This window comes from Danio rerio, chromosome 8 (genome assembly GCF_052040795.2).
Source record: "Danio rerio strain M-AB ecotype USA chromosome 8, GRCz13ab, whole genome shotgun sequence".
Classification (NCBI taxonomy): Eukaryota; Metazoa; Chordata; class Actinopteri; order Cypriniformes; family Danionidae; genus Danio; species Danio rerio.
In genome coordinates, this window is record NC_141028.1 from 30,117,183 (window position 1) to 30,135,887 (window position 18,705).

General features: G+C 36.6%; 1 protein-coding gene and 2 long non-coding RNA genes across 8 annotated transcripts in view; 2 read left to right on the top strand and 1 right to left on the bottom strand.

Annotated features, from left to right (window-relative positions):
- LOC141375642 (uncharacterized) overlaps positions 1-18,705 on the bottom strand; it is a 217,842-nt gene that overhangs the window by 54,170 nt on the left and 144,967 nt on the right. The gene's annotated exons all lie outside the window — the stretch shown is intronic.
- The window catches only part of kcnd3 (potassium voltage-gated channel, Shal-related subfamily, member 3), a 170,705-nt gene continuing 153,144 nt past the window's right edge, over positions 1,145-18,705 (top strand). For all 3 annotated transcript variants that reach the window (XM_087262805.1, XM_087262806.1, NM_199802.1), the window contains 2 exon segments: positions 1,145-1,429; positions 2,302-3,478. In XM_087262805.1, the coding sequence (XP_087118931.1) occupies positions 2,376-3,478 (1,103 nt within the window). In that variant the 5' untranslated portion in view covers positions 1,145-1,429; positions 2,302-2,375.
- On the top strand, positions 14,670-17,567 carry LOC147835657 (uncharacterized). Its single transcript, XR_015498060.1, has 3 exons — positions 14,670-14,882; positions 15,513-15,570; positions 15,617-17,567. It is a non-coding gene; the product is annotated as an uncharacterized LOC147835657 (long non-coding RNA).

The following is an 18,705-nucleotide window of genomic DNA, read 5'->3' on the forward strand; positions in this document are numbered from 1 at the left end:
CTCTAAGTGTGCAAAAAAAAAAAAATTGCATACTACCTTTAATTGCAGTTAAATTATACAACTGCTCAATGAATTACACTTAGTTTTCATATTTTTATTTATTTTATGCCAAATTCTACAGATTTTCTGAAATGTCTCAGTATGTTTTCTGTTTGGTGAGTCAATCATGTCATTGTTAACATAATTTCTTGCATTTTTATTATTACTTACAATGTCACACAGCCTCTGGTTAAAGGTATAAACCAAGCAAACTGGGATTGATTGCTTCATATCATTCAAACGGCTCTTTCTGTCTAAGTGGGCGTTCTTGACTAAAATAAACTATCGACCCGACCTTTAGCAGTCTAGTCAAAGGTCTGGCTATATGCGAGACAACCATATATACCTTATAACACTCACATAAACAATAACATCGTTTAAATAAGTGTTTGCAAAATGATTGGCCAAATCACAAGCCTTTTAAATCCCAATGAGCCCTTCTTAAGTGTTTTTGTAATATTAGTTTTCATTATGTTTGTGAAAACCAAACCCACACACAGGCTGAAAGCATTTTAGGAATCCATTGCATCAGTGTCTTGCATCACACAAAAGATTAAAACAGATAAACATTACATGATCTATGAAAAAAAAATAATAATCTCTATGTGCGCCAGTTTAGCTTACTTCATATGCGTAAATACTTTCTGGTTTAAGCCTGACAATTTGCATTATGTATCAATGTGAGAGATGTCTTATACGACGTTTTAATGTCATGTTTAAATGAGGATGGCAACAGGGCTCGTGAATGACTTTGTAAATCAATTACCTTGTCCCCATTTCTATATTGGCTCAGGTAAGCTGCGGCACGCAGAGTGAGACCACTATAAACTAAAGGTGAAATCGGCGCGTTCTCGAACAGTGTGAGGGGCGCGAAAGCAAGCATATACTGCCTCTGTGCGTCTTGCGCTCTCTCTGCTCCACGAACACCGCTCGCTCGCGCACGCGGCACCAGAGAGCGCGAGACCTGGCAGCGGAGAGACCTCGGGGAGGGAGAAAAGGAGTGTGCTAGTGTATGGAGAGAGCGAGAGAGAGAGAGAGAGAGAGAGAGAGATTGGGAAAAGACTACACCACCTCTATCCATCAGCTGAGCATCCTGCGGGAAGTCACTTCGAGCGCGCGAGCGGTCGGTGCGGCATTTCACTCCGTCCGAGCAAAATGGATCATTAAACAGCGCAGGATGTGACTGAGGGACACATAAGCAACTAAACTCTTATTTTTTGCGCCTCCGGTCACCCTGGTTATACCACAAATATTGTATTCTTTCACGTGGGTTCTTGTTTGCCTTTCTTCATTAATGTGCGGATTTTTCGGCGAACACTTTCGAAGTGATGTCAGGAGGAAATGTGACAAATATAGCCGAATGAATGAAAAGTTAAAAGATTTTTCATGGGTAAGTAACAAAGAACACAACTGCTGAAACGAGTTTGCTGGATTTTATCTGAATGCGAATTTACCATTTTTGCAATAATAATGATTGATCGTGACTTGTTTATATTTTGCGATATGTCTTCATGCGCATCTGTGAATAAATGTGGTTAACACTTAAATACTTGGTTGTAGAAAAGAAAGAACTACAACATTGGCCGTGTGTAGTGACCAATGTTTTGTAGCGTTTTATAGCTTTGCATAAAAGCTCAACAGGTTCGCATCTGTTTCAAACTGCAGTTGCTCAAGGGCTCTTGTGTCGCGAGCACAATCGTGCCCTTTGGAGTCTCTTACTTGAACTAGGAAATCAGTTTTTTTTTTCTATCTCTCTGTTTTAAGAAAGGCATGATGTATGCTGTTTATGTTGAATGCTACACGTAAAACCAACTTAACAGTTTTGTGTTTTTTTTAACTATGCTGTTGATGCTTAGCATTTGTTTAAAACAGTACAGCTGTGCCAGAATACAGTACAATAGTGTTGGAATATACATGAATGCATAGTATGGACTGTAATTAATCTATAAGATATGGACAACGGTTTTGTTAATTTGCTTTTGCTTGTGTTTTTTTCCTTTCTTTTCCATTGCATCTGTACCCCCTACCTCTCTTTGTCTTTCATTTTTCATACTTCTTTCTACTGTACACTACGTGATTGCTTCCCTTTTACCTCTGCCTCTCTATTCTGCTGGCATCCTGTTCGCTCTTGCCGTCTTTTCACTCCCATTTCACATCTGTCTCACTCGCTCCCACTGGAACTCTCTCCTCTTCCTGTCCTCCCACATTTGCCAACCTCTCACTCTTGTCTGTGTTCCCATTTCCCTGTCTCTCTCTATGTAGATGGGGTCTAATCTAATGTCAAGCTGGTTGTGAAGGTGTTTGATCTGGTCCCCTCGACCCCATCCGGAGTCCCCATGGCTGCAGGAGTAGCAGCCTGGCTCCCCTTCGCTCGGGCGGCGGCCATAGGATGGATGCCCGTGGCCAACCTGCCTATGCCTGTTGCACCATCCAATAAGAACAAGCGACAGGATGAGCTTATTATCCTCAACGTCAGCGGGCGACGCTTCCAGACATGGCGGAACACGCTGGACCGATACCCCGATACACTCCTGGGGAGCTCAGAGAAAGAGTTTTTTTTCAACGAGGAGACAAGGGAGTATTTCTTTGACAGAGATCCAGATGTGTTCAGAAGTATTCTTAACTTCTACCGCACAGGGAAGCTGCACTACCCACGTTACGAGTGCATCTCTGCCTACGATGAGGAGCTGGCGTTTTTTGGAATCATTCCTGAGATCATCAGCGACTGCTGTTATGAAGAGTACAAGGACCGCAAGAGGGAGAACACTGAGCGTCTAATGGATGACCTTGAGGACAACAAAGACAGCAAACTCCCTAACATGACTTTCCGTGAGACCATGTGGAGGGCCTTTGAGAACCCGCACACTAGCACCATGGCACTAGTTTTCTACTACGTAACCGGATTCTTCATCGCCCTGTCCGTCATCACCAACGTGGTTGAGACGGTTCCTTGTGGTTATATGCCAAATCAGAGGGACGTCCCTTGCGGGGAACGCTACACTGAGGCGTTTTTCTGCATGGACACAGCTTGTGTTATGATCTTTACAGTGGAGTATCTGATGCGACTGTTTGCGGCGCCCAGCCGGTACCGCTTCATGAGAAGCGTGATGAGCATTATCGATGTGGTTGCCATTTTACCATATTACATCGGGCTCGTCATGACCAACAATGAGGATGTGAGCGGAGCCTTTGTCACACTACGGGTGTTCCGCGTCTTCCGGATCTTTAAATTCTCCCGCCACTCCCAGGGTCTCCGAATCCTTGGCTACACACTGAAGAGCTGCGCCTCAGAGCTTGGCTTCCTCCTCTTCTCCCTCACCATGGCCATCATTATCTTTGCCACAGTCATGTTCTATGCTGAGAAAGGCTCATCGTCCAGCAAGTTCACCAGCATCCCGGCCTCCTTCTGGTACACCATTGTAACCATGACAACACTGGGGTGAGTCATTTTGTCTTGGAATGACTTTCTCTCTGTATATTTTTACACTTTTTAACCCTGGGCGGACATCAAGCCACACCCCTGATGCATTTCAGTGGTTATGTCATGAAGGGATAGTTCACCAAACACACTCAGAAATGATGTGGAAAATGTGTACCTTTAGGGATACTCTCAGAAAAAAAAAGGAGCAAAAGCTGTCACTGCAAGCGGGGAAGTACCTTTTCAAAACAAAAAACACTAATATGTACAAATTGGGTAAAAATATCTGAAATTTTAGGGGTTAATTTGCAAAGGTCAAAACATTTGTACCTTATTTTAAGCATTTTATAGGAGTTTGTTACAGGTGCAGCACATTTGCAAGAGACATCCTTCTACCTGATTAACCCCTAAAATCTTCATAGTAGTACCTTAAGAGTATACAGTATATAACTATTTTAAGCTACTAATATGTACCTTTTATTAGTACACCCTTAGAAATAAAGGTACAAGAGTTGTCACTGTGGTACCTTTTCAAAAGGTACACATTTGTACTTGCAGGGTGCATATTGGTACCTCAGAAGTATATATTAGTACTTACAAATTTTAAGAGGAACACGCTTGTACTTTTTAGGTACCAATATTTATCTTTGAGGTATTAATATGGACCTCTTAGGTACACATTTGTACAGTTTGAAAAGGTACCACCCCAGTGACAACTCGCGTACCTTTATTTCTAAAAGTGTAGATGATGGAAAATTTGACCTTGCAATGGTATTGTCCTAGTGACAAGCTTAAGTATTCCTAAAGATACAGCTTTTCTCTCAGTTAAAATAAAACAAGTCTGTCATGACTTACCCTAATGTTTCAAAAGTGTATGATTTTGTAGCATGAAAGGTTTTTTTGAAGAATGTTTTTATTCATACAATTAACTAGTATTGAGTGGATTTGAGCTCCACTGGCTTCAAATGAATAAAAAAGCTCTTTAGAATATCTCCTGCTGTGTTACCCAGAGGAAAGTTAAGGCCCCGTCCTATTTCTGCCCATTCTCATAACCATTTGTAGGTAGATATCTAGATTCTCTTTTGGTGAGATTAGTATGGGGTAAAGGGAAGTGCCAGATAGCCCTTCAAAGATTCTTGGACCTAATATTAAAGGAAAGTGAATGGTAAATTCCCTGGAAATGTAAGTACACTTCTCGTCACTCTGTGAGAAGGAAGAGGTGTTGGAGTAGATGAAGGAGTATAACCTAGAATTCAGATTGGGCCTTAGTCAAGCAGGTTTGGAACAAAATCTTTGGGTGAACTATCCCTGTAAGTAGGCCCACTCTTAAAAATAAAGGTATAAAGACTGTACCCTACACTTTTTGCACATTTATGCACACTTTAGGTAATAAAACATCCCTTTAAGGCATGGATCTCAAACTCAATTTCTTCAGCTCTGCACAGTTTTGCTCCAACCCTAATCAAATACAGCTGATCCAAATAATCAAGGTGTTCGAGTAGTCTTGAACACCTTGATTAGTTGAATCAGCGTGTTTGATTAGGGTTGGAGCAAAACTGTGCAGAGCTGCGGTCTCCAGGAATCCAGTTTGAGACGTATGCTTTAAGGTACCAGTATTAACCGATTATGTACAAATGTGTACTTTCTAAAGGTACAAAGACAAAAACAGTTTTTTTACCTTTATTTTTGAGTGTATGTACAAGATTTAAAAAACACAAGAGCAACAGAAAAGAACACAACTGGTTACAATATTGCTTTACACTCCATCTGTGAAAGAGAGGCTGTTTCCCTGCAGCTTGTGGATTTTCCTTCTTTTCTGAGTTAACTGCTATTAGCATCTAACCCTAATGACCATGGTTGCTGACTGCACTCATGCCTGCCCGAAGCAGCGGTAGGTTTGAATTTAACTTCCTGCCCCAGGCTAGATTTTATTCATCCCTATTATGCACCAATTAATATTTAAGCATGTGTGAAGCAAACAGAGGAACATCCTTCAGCATTTTCCCCTCCACATTAACAACAGGCAAGCAGCTGCAGAGCTGTAGAGCCCCATTTAATACAACCCGCCCCTCATAAATCACAGGCCGTTTATTTGTGTGTTCATGACGGATATGTGTGGACGTTTGACACGATTGGTTTTAAGAGCAAGGGTAGAATTAATTCAAGCAATTAGTTTGAGTGATTACATGGCGGATGACTTGAGTAATCGACTTTATACTATCAGCAGCTAGGGTATATAGCTGCCGTGTCACTGTGGCTTTGAAACTGGAGCTGTAGTCAAAACAGGCTTTGGCTTGCTGGTTAGACGGTTGATGATTGGCGGAAGCACCTGACCGTGAGCCCAATGACCCCAAAACATCAAGATCAAGGACTTAAGTCAGTATCTCATGAATGTTACATTGGCAAATGCGTTGGTCCTTGGAGAATGCAGTTGTGTCAGGGGTCAAATGTAGAATTACAGTTACACATGTCTTACGTATTCATGCTTTCATTTTTTTGTGTAAACTACAGTTTGTGAATGGCTAAACCTCTTAAAGATCCTTGTGAGCACCATGTTGAACTATAAACCCTAGGTATCATGCTTGTTGTGATAATCTGCTGGCTAGTTTTACATGGATTTCAAAGTAGCCCATATCTCATTACTCATTACTACATTCACCCCAGAGATCCAGTCTCCACCCGCATCTGAGACTTGACCTGAGATCGAGGGCGAGAGAGACTCTTCTCATCAATAAAACACAGCTTAGAAGTGTGTGTCACTGTGACTAATGTTCTCAGGTACATGTGCTGAACAATGTAAACCACTATGACATTTCCAACCTCGCTGACGTCATGTAGTCTCACTGTCTGTGCGTGGGGGTGCTTCCCATTCAGTTGGAACCAGGGTTCGCTTTCACGTCCCAGCAGTTTTTTACAGTTGATTGTACCAGGTTTGTATCACTTTGCAATACACCTGTTGATTCTGAGGCCTCCTATCTGTGCTCCTGACCAATGCAATGGTGTGCTTTACATGCCTGGTGCTTCTCTTATTCAATGATTCGTTCATGCTGAAGTGCGAGATACTGGGGTCTCCACCTCAATCTGTCAGAGTAAAACGCAGCACTGCAGTTCAGTTTTGGTGAGACTGAGACATTCTCTTTACATGTAACACACAGACCTGCTGCCTCATGAACACACGCCTGATACTCTGCATGTTAGCTAGGGGAACTACAGCAACAGTTCATCAAAAAAAATCATGCTATATTGTGTCTGAATGGTTAACTAGTCTTCTCAGTACTGTCGTCTGTCTGAAGTGTTTTCTTCCTTCCTGGGAATTGTTTACACCAGTAACATTTAATTTAGCTGCTCTACTGTTGAATTTCATGGCTCTGTGTTTTGTCTTGGCAAGACAGCACACTAAGAGCTGAAAATAAAGCAAAAGAAAGAGCAAAGAAATGTATTGCTTGGACAATGTGCTGTCTTAGTTTTAGAGAGTTTGAGTTTTTCGGGTAAAGTCAATTTTGTGGTACTTTAGTATGAGGAACGCATTTACTATTAACTACAAATTCTCCTAATAAACATCTTATTCACTAAATATTAATTGGAAGGTAGCTGTTGTAGCACTGTAAAATATTAATTAACAGCTGCATATATGTTGACATTTTAACTCCACAATTAATAGTCACTTTAATTTACTGTTTTTTTTTTTTTGTTTTTGTTTTTTAAGTTTGGGGTTAGTAGGATTTTTAAATGTTTTAAATTAAGCTTATCCTGCTCACCAAGACTGCATTTATTTCAGCAAAAATACAGTACAAATTGTAAAATTGTAAATGTTATTGCGCTATAAAATAACTGTTCAAAAGTAGTTTATAATTTCATTTCATCATTTAATCCAGTGATTTTAATAACACATTTTCAGCTTGATTACTGCAGTCTCTTCAGAGCCACATAATCCTTTAGAAATCACTCTAATATTAATTGTTATTATTATTATTATTATTATTATTATTATTATTATTAAGGGTAATTTTTATAAAAGCAACAATGACTGGAGTAATAATTTATTTTGAAACTTTATACAATAAGAAAGCAGTTATTTAAAATCTTTATAAATATTTAACAATCTTTTTTTTTCTGTTGAACCCAAACGAATATATTTTAAAGATTGTTGGAAATATAAAACCATTGACATTCATAGTAGGAAAAACATACGAAGGAAGTCAATGGTTACATATGTTTTTCCTACAATGGATGTCAATGGTTACATGTTTACAAAAAAAAAAAAACTCATTTGGAACAAGTCAAGGGTTAGTGAATGATGTCAGAAATTTATGTCTAAACTATTAACTCAAGGAATGTAACATTTGGTTGTGCAGTATTAGGCATTAATAAGTGCTTTATAATTGTTGATAAATAGCCAAAATAAATGCTAATAAGCAACTAGCTCAAAGGGAGACAACAATGTCTTAATATTTTGTGTAAAAACCACCATTCTTCTAACTTCCCGTGAATGCACTAATATTAATATAATTTATTTTTATAAGACTTGTTTTTTATAAGCTAGTAATTGTTTATGTGTTCTTGCTGATTACTTTTGTCATCAATTAATAGTCATGTAAAGTTTATTTAAATGTTAAAAAGGGGAAACAAGCTGCACAACTGAATTAAAATTACAATAAAATATGTGCTGGCAAACGTCAATAAATAGATCTGACAACTACATCACAACTAGGCATGGGCCAGCATAAGTTTCTGATGGTATGATAACCTTGGGTAAAAACATCACGGTTTCACGGTATTGTGATTACCGCTCTAAAATATATTCTTTTTTAATTGTCTGGGTAAAAAACAAAAAGCTTTTTTCCACTTTGAACACAATATAATTCATGTTAAAGTGAACCTGAAGCTGCGATTTTTATTGTTTTCGTATAGTGACGCAGTTCCCCGAGAAACTGAATTTTAAAGGAGCAAACAGTGGGCAAGGCTTGTTTTTTCTACTGAAAGCTGAATGGATGTAATGTAGGCATTTCATTCAAAAAAATCAGGAAAGGGGTTTTAGAAAAGTCATTACAACCTAACAGACTCCTCCTGCTCACCATTTCTGTTTGTTGTCAGAACTGACAGTCGGAGCAGCGTTAGCCACGCCCATTACCTAAAAATCATGTAATCTGATAAATTAACTGAAAACAAAGTGCATTTTTAGAGTTCAATTAAAGATTAGAAGGGCAAACATTTTTTTTTTTAAATGACATGCACCACAAAACTAACAAAATCATATGGCTAGTTTTGATTTCTTGGGGACTTTCAAGGAAGCATTTAAATATTTTGAAATGGTAAACATGTCAGTCTGAATAATTCAAATGATTTGTTGACTTCTGCTGTTTTCATTAGTTTATAAAACACAGATTTCTTTACAATCTTAAATTGCATCTTTGCATATCTTTTCTGCTGCAGATACTGTTGTTCAAAAAAAAAAAAAAAAAAAACTCTTCACTTTTCCAAATCGCAGTATATCTTGAAAACAGTTATAGCCCCATGCCTATTGTCGACTACCATTAGCTGCAGTGGTATACTCTATTAAGTTCTATGTAGTATGAATGTAATAGAAACGTACTACATTTGTCATGTTGCCATTATCACATGACCTACCAGTGTCATTTGTGACTCCTCGCTGACATTCATAAATCATCTCCAGTGGCCTCGTGGGATACTTAAGTGTCCATCATATGCACACTTCAGCGTTTTGCTGGAAGCAGTACTTACTATCGTTATGTAATTCCAAATGCAGCATTATTAGACTGTTGGGTTAGAAAAAAAAAAGTACTGGCAGAGTTATTTATAACCATTATCAATAGAAAATATATGCAAACTTGAAATAATTAATACGGTAGAGATAATATTACAATAATGAGACAACTAGAGTTCCAGTGCTACAAAATAGAGAAAACCCATTTAAACAGATAACAAGAAGCATTTGATATGTATTTGAAATCAATGTCAATCCTCATTCACTCTCCACCTAGAGTAATCTCATTGGTATCTAGGAGAAAGAAAAAAAAACAACAACTGAGATATTATAAATGCTATCTCTTGTGAATTTCCTTTCCTATTGGATTAACCTTTGGCATGTCAGTGAATGAGACCCAATGATTGCAAACTGCTGCGTGTTGCGTGTTCTGCAGCGAAACGTCCGATTTTGTGTTGCATAAAATGTCCGAACACTGATTCAGTTGCATCATGGTCCATTTGTTAATCTGGCCTGGAACACAGTCCTGGAACAACCATGCCAGATCCAGACAGGGTTTTATCTTCATTTTAATGCCATCAGGAGAGAGAGGGAGAGATTTTGACCATATGAGGGCAGAGTCTGTTTTCAAATTACTTTGAGCCTTTACACTTGTGCTTCTGCTGTAAAAACAGAAGGATTGGGGATTTACTAAGGGAAACGGCCGGAGAATGGATGTTTGCTTGTTGATTTATTTATTTATTTGCGGTAATAAGATGGTGTTGACCTTTAGGTGGAGTAGCATATTCTAAATGACCTTTACGGAGAAACACAAATCTCAAGTGCGCTTTACAGTATAGTGGCTTAGAGACACCTGAAATATCATTTTCATTCTCTCTCTCTCTATAATTCTGTATATTGGCGCCTTATTAGCCTTGAGCCCTCCAGTAGTAGTTTTACAGTTTAAGATATGCTCCCAATGTTACGGACCTATGCATTTTGAGCGCTAATGTTGCCGTGAAGAAAATCACCCTGCTAATGAGGGTTTTCAGTCGTTACCACAAGCATTAATTACCATGACACTCAAAATTCACGCCCTCGTTTCAAAGCGCCGAATAGATCCAGACTTGCCATTCGGCCCCAATACATGGCAGACGCTCTCTCTCTCTTTCTTCCTCTCTCGCTTCAACACTGCTTTGTTGGTTGGTGAACATGCGCCGTCGATACTGATCAGAAGCATTGATTAAAGGGAACAAAGCATGAGGCAGAAGAGGATAAGGGACAGAAAGAGGAATAAGGGTTGAATCCATTAGTGAGGTTGAATGATGATAATCACCCACAGCTGCGGGGTGTCAAACCAAAGCGTTTCGGATCGGTAAGGCAACATATGACTTTTGTGTGTGCATTGGGGGGTCACTGGGTTCAAAATAGCTGTTTCTCTCATGACGTTTGCTGTCAGGGCTTGTGTAGGAGCAGCACAGTGCAAAAATCAGTAAAAATCGACTTCCCGTTGCTCTGAGGAGACTTTTGTATTTGCTGCTGCATTTGATCTGCTGGGCGCTACATGGAGATGTGAAACTATTAACGGCACGCATTGAAGTAGATATCAAACGTGGAGTGTGTGTTTAAATGGAAATAAAGAAGAATTTTGGACTTCTGACAGGTCAAGATCCTAATCATAATTACTAATAATCACGACTGACGTATATATATATATATATATGATTGAGTTACCTTAACTTTTTGGGCTTTACGGTGTAGATATACCCAGTACTGGCCTATATACCGCCCAATATAATTATTATTAATATAAAATTATTAATCCAAATAAATAACAGGAATCAGTCCTACATGTAACTGGAAAACATTGTAAGGAAAGACACAACTGGTGTGATATGCAAAGATCATTTAAGAAATATTTTGCACGAATATTAATGACAATTCTATAGAATACAAAAAAAATCCATATTTTATAGAATTATCTGTTGTCCCGACTCATGGCCGAGAAAGTCTTACCTCCCTGACTGATTATGCCTCCTTTCTGCTTCATAGCCATGCTTAGTCAAAATAATCATCATTAGTCAGTCATCATCATATAAAACTTAGTTTTGTCGACTTGTAAAATTCGCTGCGTGCTGACGCCTCTGCATAAATGTTACAGTAGTTTCTCTTGTTTCACAGCACACAGCAAGTGTATTTTATCACGATGTCAGTAAATAACTGTGATTTACACCAGAAGCAGAGCAACGTGTGAGGTGCGCAGGAATGGTTTTCTGCGTGCATGCGTCAGATTGATATCACCAGCATTGTCACGGTTGCACATAGAGAGTAACAAGCTTGCGCATGCGAAAGACGCTACATGTGAATGGCCCCTATTGTCTTTATTCTGGGATTAACACTCAAAATCAATATACTTGCATAAAGTAAATGGCATCTCAAAACTTTTAATGGGGCTCGTTTTTTTCTCCCCGTCAACATCTCCCCGTGCCACCCCCAGCATGATTGTCCATGCCTACATCTGCCACTGATCAATATATATATATATATATATATATATATATATATATATATATATATATATATATATATATATATATATATATATATAGGGGCATCATTTATTCACATCACCAGAAGCACATGTGCTATGATGAGTGAAAAGCTTAGGCGCAGGCTTCAGACAGTGCATAATACAATGACAAACAATTGAGGCAATCTACAGGATACACATAGACACAATACAGTGCAAAATACGACATATTAAGACAATACACATTTAAATATACATTACATTATATATATATATATATATATATATATATATATATATATATATATATATATATATATGCAGTGCTGTGTAGTATTTGATTGCATGTAGATTGGATTACATAATCAGATTACAAAAAGTTAAAGTTAAGTATAATTATAATTATAATTACTGTATAATACAAGATGTAAAATATAAACAAATTCACCCACTTGTTTACATTGTAACATTGATTTAAGCTCACTTTTCAACCCAATGGTTAAGTTTGTGTATATTTGACTCAAACCCAGTATTTCTGAAGTTTGAAATGCTTACAATCTGAATACTAATATCTTTTTATGGATTACATGGTTGTATATTGTTCAAACAATGACTGCATATTATTTAAATTGCAAAATTTTCCATATTTTTTATTTTAAGTTTTTCTTTCTTTTAAAAAATTGTACCGTTTATTTACAACATTGAATGACCTTGTACATTTCATGATGCTTTTGACGTTAGGGGCAAAAGCATCTTTCAATTAGGTATTTTTAATGTAATATGTTATGTAATACAGGGATTTTGATTTTCTTTTTTATTTTTTGGTAGTAAACAACATTTGAATTAACATAATTTCTTAGAGTCACCTTCAGATCTAAAGCGAAGTTTACAAAAGAATGGCATTAAATGTTATGTAAGTAGCCAAGAAGTAATCAGAATACATGACCAAAATGAGTAATCAAATAGGGTACCTAGCAATTATTTCTTAATCACAATATTCATTAACCCCTATTCATACTCACTTACTTACTACCCAACGAAAATCAATACTTCATGTTCATCATCAATCAACACTACATACTTTGTGTACACTAACTGACAAAAAGTTTTGTCGTCAATCCCAGTTGTAAGAGCAACAAAGAATAATTTGACCTCTAGTTGATCATTTGGAAAAAGTGTCAGAAGGTAGATTTTTATGATAAATCATCTGTTGAACTGCATCCCAATAATCACAAATACTGCAGACGACCTACTGGAACCCACATGAACCCAAGATTCTCACAGAAATCAGTCAAGTTTGGTGAAGGAAAAATCATGATGTAACGCCATCCAGTATGAGGACGTGCAAGAGATCTGCAGAGTGGATGGCAACATCAACAGCCTGAGGTATCAAGACATTTGTCCTGCTATTGCATTACAAACTACAGGAGAGAGCAAATTCTTCAGCAGGATTGCGCTCCTCCTCATAATTCAGCCTCCACATCAAAGCTCCTAAAGCAAAGAAGGTCAAGGTGCTCCTGGATTGGCCACCCCAGTAACCAGACATGAACATTATTGATCATGTTTGGGGTAAGATGAAATAGGAGGCATTGAAGATGAATCCAAAGAATCTTGATGAACTCTGGGAGTCCTGCAAGAACACTTTCTTTGCCATTCTAGATGACTTTATTGAGAAGTTATTTGAGTCATTGCAGAGATGTATGGATGCAGTCGTCCAAGCTCATGGGAGTCACAATATTAATTATTTTTCCACTGCACCATGACTTTATATTCTATACTGTACAGTATTATCTTAAGTGACAAGACTTGTGTCTAAGCAAAGTCAGACCTTACTGTCCTAATAATTAAAAATCAAGGCATGATCATATTTTATTTAGGTAAAATAAGCATCATCTAGAAGCCTATGCCTTTCATAATAGCCCCTTTTGATACCAAATGATCTACAAGAAGTCAAGTTATTATTTGTTGTTGCTAAAACCTGACTAAACTTTTCCAGGTAGTGTACACATTTTCAACAGTGTTTTCATTTGTTACATTTCCAACATGAATCAAACATTCAGAATTGTGTAGACCTTGTAAAGTATAAGCCTCAGAGCTCCAGTGCTTATGCATTATAACTGCATGGTAGTAAAAAATAAATAAATAGAAATAATTAGAAATAAAATCAAAATCACTCAATCTGTTTCCAGAAAGCATTCTACATAAACAAAAAATCTATATTGATTTGAGCACACAATGACAGAATTTACAACTTTTTGGAAAAACTAATCCTTTAAAGCAAATATGAAAAAAGTATCAAATCCAAACATTTTCACTTTCTCACTCACTTCATCTATCATTCTTGCTCTTTCTTCCCTATCCACAGTAAACTTTTACCATTCAGCTGTCTAGATATTACAGTACATTTACATCCCCATATCCACCTCTAAAAAAATGTAAATAGCAGCCTCTCTTTATCCTTAAAGTTTCGGTGTGAAGCATTTCATCATACTGTATGGCACAGAGAGAATTTATGAAATTCAAATGAGAGAGAGAGAAAAAGAGGCATTCATTTGTTTGTTTGGGATATTTCCTTCTCTTTATTCAAAGAGCACTGTGTTCGGGGAGGTTTAGAGTTTCTATGATGGTCAAATTGCTGCTTTTTCATCCCATCAGCCCTCCATAAACACGCACTCCCACCATTAGCCATCAGATCTGATGACATATAATGGGAGCATCAATGAAGGAAGGTATTGTTATACCCTGCGTCCAGTAAAAAGAACATTAAATCCATTACCCGTGCAGTTAATTCAACAAGCTTTTAACCCGATGCTGATCTGGTGGTCCCCAGTCAGAGATGTCTGGATTGCGGAGAGGGTTTTATACTGATTCGCCGTGCCTTTGTTTGTGTTTGTCTGCTGGTTTAAACCTGTCTCCAGAAGCTATGAAGAAAGATTACAGGTGTTAGGTCAAGCTCTCAGCTTTAATGAAAGGTCATGGGAGGAAAGTGACAGTCGGAAGAACAGCTGACCTTTGAAACCTCGGAAAATACCACTCCAAAAACTGAGCATGCCGTCCAATCTGATGATCTACTGTGTGTACGCTGTGCTGTAAACTGTATGCAGAGTCAGCGCTGTAAAGAGTTGTTCATCTCACCCAAAAATAAATATATAATTCTGATATGATTTATTCACGCACATCATTCAAGTCCTGTAATTGGTTTTCCCCATTTGTTTATGCCTGAGCACCTACTAAAGTTCATAACTTTGTCTTGCCACCTACATAAATATGAATAAATATGAATTATATAAAGAGGAAAATAATAACTCAGAAACAGTGAGAAATTATGCATCTTACATCATAAAGTTGCATTGTTTCTAAATATTTTTTCTTTTGGAAGAAGTCTTATTTGTTTATTTCGGCTAGAATAAAAGCTGTTTAATTTTATTTTAAACCATTTAAGGTCAAAATTATTAGTCCCTTTGAGCAATTTTTTTCGATAGTTTACAGAACAAACCATACAATAACTGGCCTAATTACCCTAACCTGCCTTGTTAATCTAATTAACCTAGTTAAGCCTTTAAATGTCTTTAAATATGAAAAATATCTACTAAAATATTATTTACTGTCATCATGGCAAAGATAAAATAAATCTGTAATTAGAAATGAGTTATTAAAACTATTATGTTTAGAAATTTATTGAAAAAAAATCTCTCTGTTAAACAGAAAATGGAGGGGAAAAATAAAAGGGGGGCTAATAATTCTGACTTCAACTGTGTGTGTGTGTGTGTGTGTGTGTGTATATATATATATTTATATAGACACGCAGGCCACTTTATTAGGGACACCAGATACTGTAATTCCTGACAGATTTTGGTCCATATTGACATGATCAATATGGTAGCCCATCCGCATCCTTTCTCGGCCGCCTCCGCCTCTGCTGTAGCCCATCCGCCTCAAGGTTATACATGTTGTGTGTTTAGATATGCTCTTCTGCATACCTCGGTTGTAACAAGTTATTATTTGAGTTACTGTTGCCTTTCTATCAGCTGGAACTAGTCTGGCCATTCTCCTCTGACCTCTGGCATCAGCAAGGTATTTGCACTCACAGAACTGCCGCTTACAGGATTTTTTTTTTTTTCGGACGATTGTCTGTAAAGCCTAGAGATGGTTGTGAGTGAAAATCCCAGTAGATCAGCAGTTTCTGAAATACTCAGACCAGCCCATCTGGCACCAACAACCATGCCATGGTTAAAGTCACTTAAAATCACCTTTCTCCACCATTCTGATGCTCGGTTTGAACTGCAGCAGATGTCTACATGCTGATCCTGGCCATGTCTACATGCCTAAATGCATTGAATTGCTGCCATGTGATTGGCTGATTAGAAATTTGCGATAACAAGTTGGACAGGTGTACCTAATAAAGTGGCCAGTGTGTGTGTGTGTGTGTGTGTGTGTGTGTTTGTGCACATAAATAGATACTAAATATTTAAAGAGGAAAAAAGGTCTGAATTAGAAATTAAGAGACTAAATTAACTTAACCCGAGCTCCTACTAATATTAAGAACTTTTTTCTGTAATTTTAAAATATTTCAAGAGTAAAAAATTATATAAATTAGAAACCAAGATTTAAAAAGTAACAGATAAAGACGCATCATACATGAAACTGTCTTTACTGTCAATGAAGTCACATAGCTGCTTGCTGATAAAGTGGTGTGAATGTCGTGACAGTGTGATAAAGGTTTTCAAGTCCCTTTTTGCAAGGGACAATTTTATGATAACCTTGACCTGTACTATACGCCGCTTTTATTATCTCTCTTCCATTTTTGGCTTCTATCAGGTAAAAAGGCTCTTTTTTCATGAGCAGCAGTAGTGACGGAGTAGTGAAGTTAAGCTTAGGGAGTTGCTCAGAGGAAGATACCTACTAGGTTACAATTCATTTTCAATCCTCTTAAAAAGTGTCCTTAATAAAAAAATGCACCAAATATTGTGCATGCAATTTGCAAATTAAAGCAGCATTTTTAAAATATTATTTATTATTTTTTTGTGTGCAGATTATCAGTTTATAAAAACTTACTTGCTCATTACCTTAAAACACTATTACTGAAGTGCAGGATTCATAAACGTGTACATTTTTCAGCATACTGCATGGTTGGCTTAGATCAGGGGTGCTTGACCCTGGAGATCTTCCATCCTGCAGATTTTAGTGGCAACCCATAGCCTGTAATTATCAAGTGCTGTTTAGGTCCTAATTAACGGTTTAATGTGTGTTTGATTAGGGTTAGAGCTGAACTCTGTAGAACGTTAGATCTCCTGGAGCGGGGTTGAGCAACCCTGGCTTTGATTGTAGTATTAGTTAGGTTTACTGATGGTGCATTATTTTTAAACATCATAAAACATTAACCATTTCATGCCATTCATCAGTCATTTGATTTCAGAAATGACATTATACATACATGAACTACCATAATAAATAATTGCCATAAAGTTTTTTTTTTCTTCACTTTTAATTAAATTACCACAAAAGTAAGGGAAAAGAGCACACATGTATTTATGGATTATCTTACATAACTACGGAGAACAGAACATTTAGAAAATTGGATTAACCCAGGCTAAAAATGATGAACTGGAAAAAGGTTATTAGACTTTATCTCAGAATTCTGACTTTGTAACTCCCAACTGCAACTTTTTCTCAGAATTGTAAGTTTATATCTCTCTGCGAGTTTCTATCTTGCAATTCTGAGAAAAAAAAGGCAGAATATTTAGATAAAGTCGCAATAAACCTTTTTTTTTATTTGCATAAATGGGCTTTTCAATTAAAAATTGTGCTGACATTTAGAAATAAAACTAACAATTTTTTATTAGAATTATAAAAAGTTAAAGTATTTTGTAAAATTGAAAATAAAAAAAAATTATAAAAATGTGTTTTCATTGATGATGATTAAAAACTTAAAAGATTATTTCTAAAGGATCATGTGACACAGAAGGATGGAGAAATGTCTGCTGGAAATCCAGCTTTGAGTGACAAAAATAAATCACATTCTACAATATATTCTCATACACTGTAAAAACTGCCGGGCTTAGTTCCACACAATCGATTTATGTTGGGACAACATAAAGGAATTAAGTTAACTTAATAGTTTATTAATTTAAGTGGATTGAACATAAAACTAATTAAGCTAATTAAGTCCCCCCAAAAAAGTTTCAAGTTCAACTCATTTTAAATAAGTAGTTTTGAACAAACAGCAAACATAAATTTTTAAGTGTAGCAAATATCTATCTTACTATCCAATAGTATTACGACTATAACAGTAATCTATATTTTTATAATAGTACCGTTTTTATTGCATTTCTTCAGTTTGATCAGAAGAGACTTTAGCACGTACTATCCAAACTTTGACTGGCGTTTATGAAATGTTTTGAAAAAAATAAATAGGCCAGTACGCTGAAAAAATTATTCTAAGACGATTCCTTTGATTTAATAATTTTTTTAAGCTAAGTGTTTGTAAACAATTTATTTGGGTTAAATTAAAACAAACAAATTAAGTTCAGCATTATTAAATTTATTTTGTTTGTTTAAATTCAATCCATATACACAATTGAGATTGAATAATTGATAAAAAAAAACACAATTACTTCATGTTGTTCCAACACAAATCGATTAAATTAACTTGATCGTTTTTACAAATTTAGGTGGATTAAACATAAAACAATTAAGTTGTCCAAAAAAACTCTGTAAGGATCGTGTTGTTTTATATAACTCATTACAACTCATTTTAAATAACTAGTTTGAACAAGCAGCAAAAGTTATTTTTTGAGTGTACATTGTTTGCAATGGTTTTGCAGAAAAAATATTTTCAGTGTAGATATTAGGCCAAAATAGGACAGTAGATATTAGTGGATATTAGAAGTGTCTCGTTGTTTTAAATAAACCTAAAATACATGTATATAACATCACTGTTTTCACAAAAAAACAGTAAATCAGTGGCCAACATGCATTAAAAAAAAAAACCTTTTAGCTGAAAATTTATTTGGC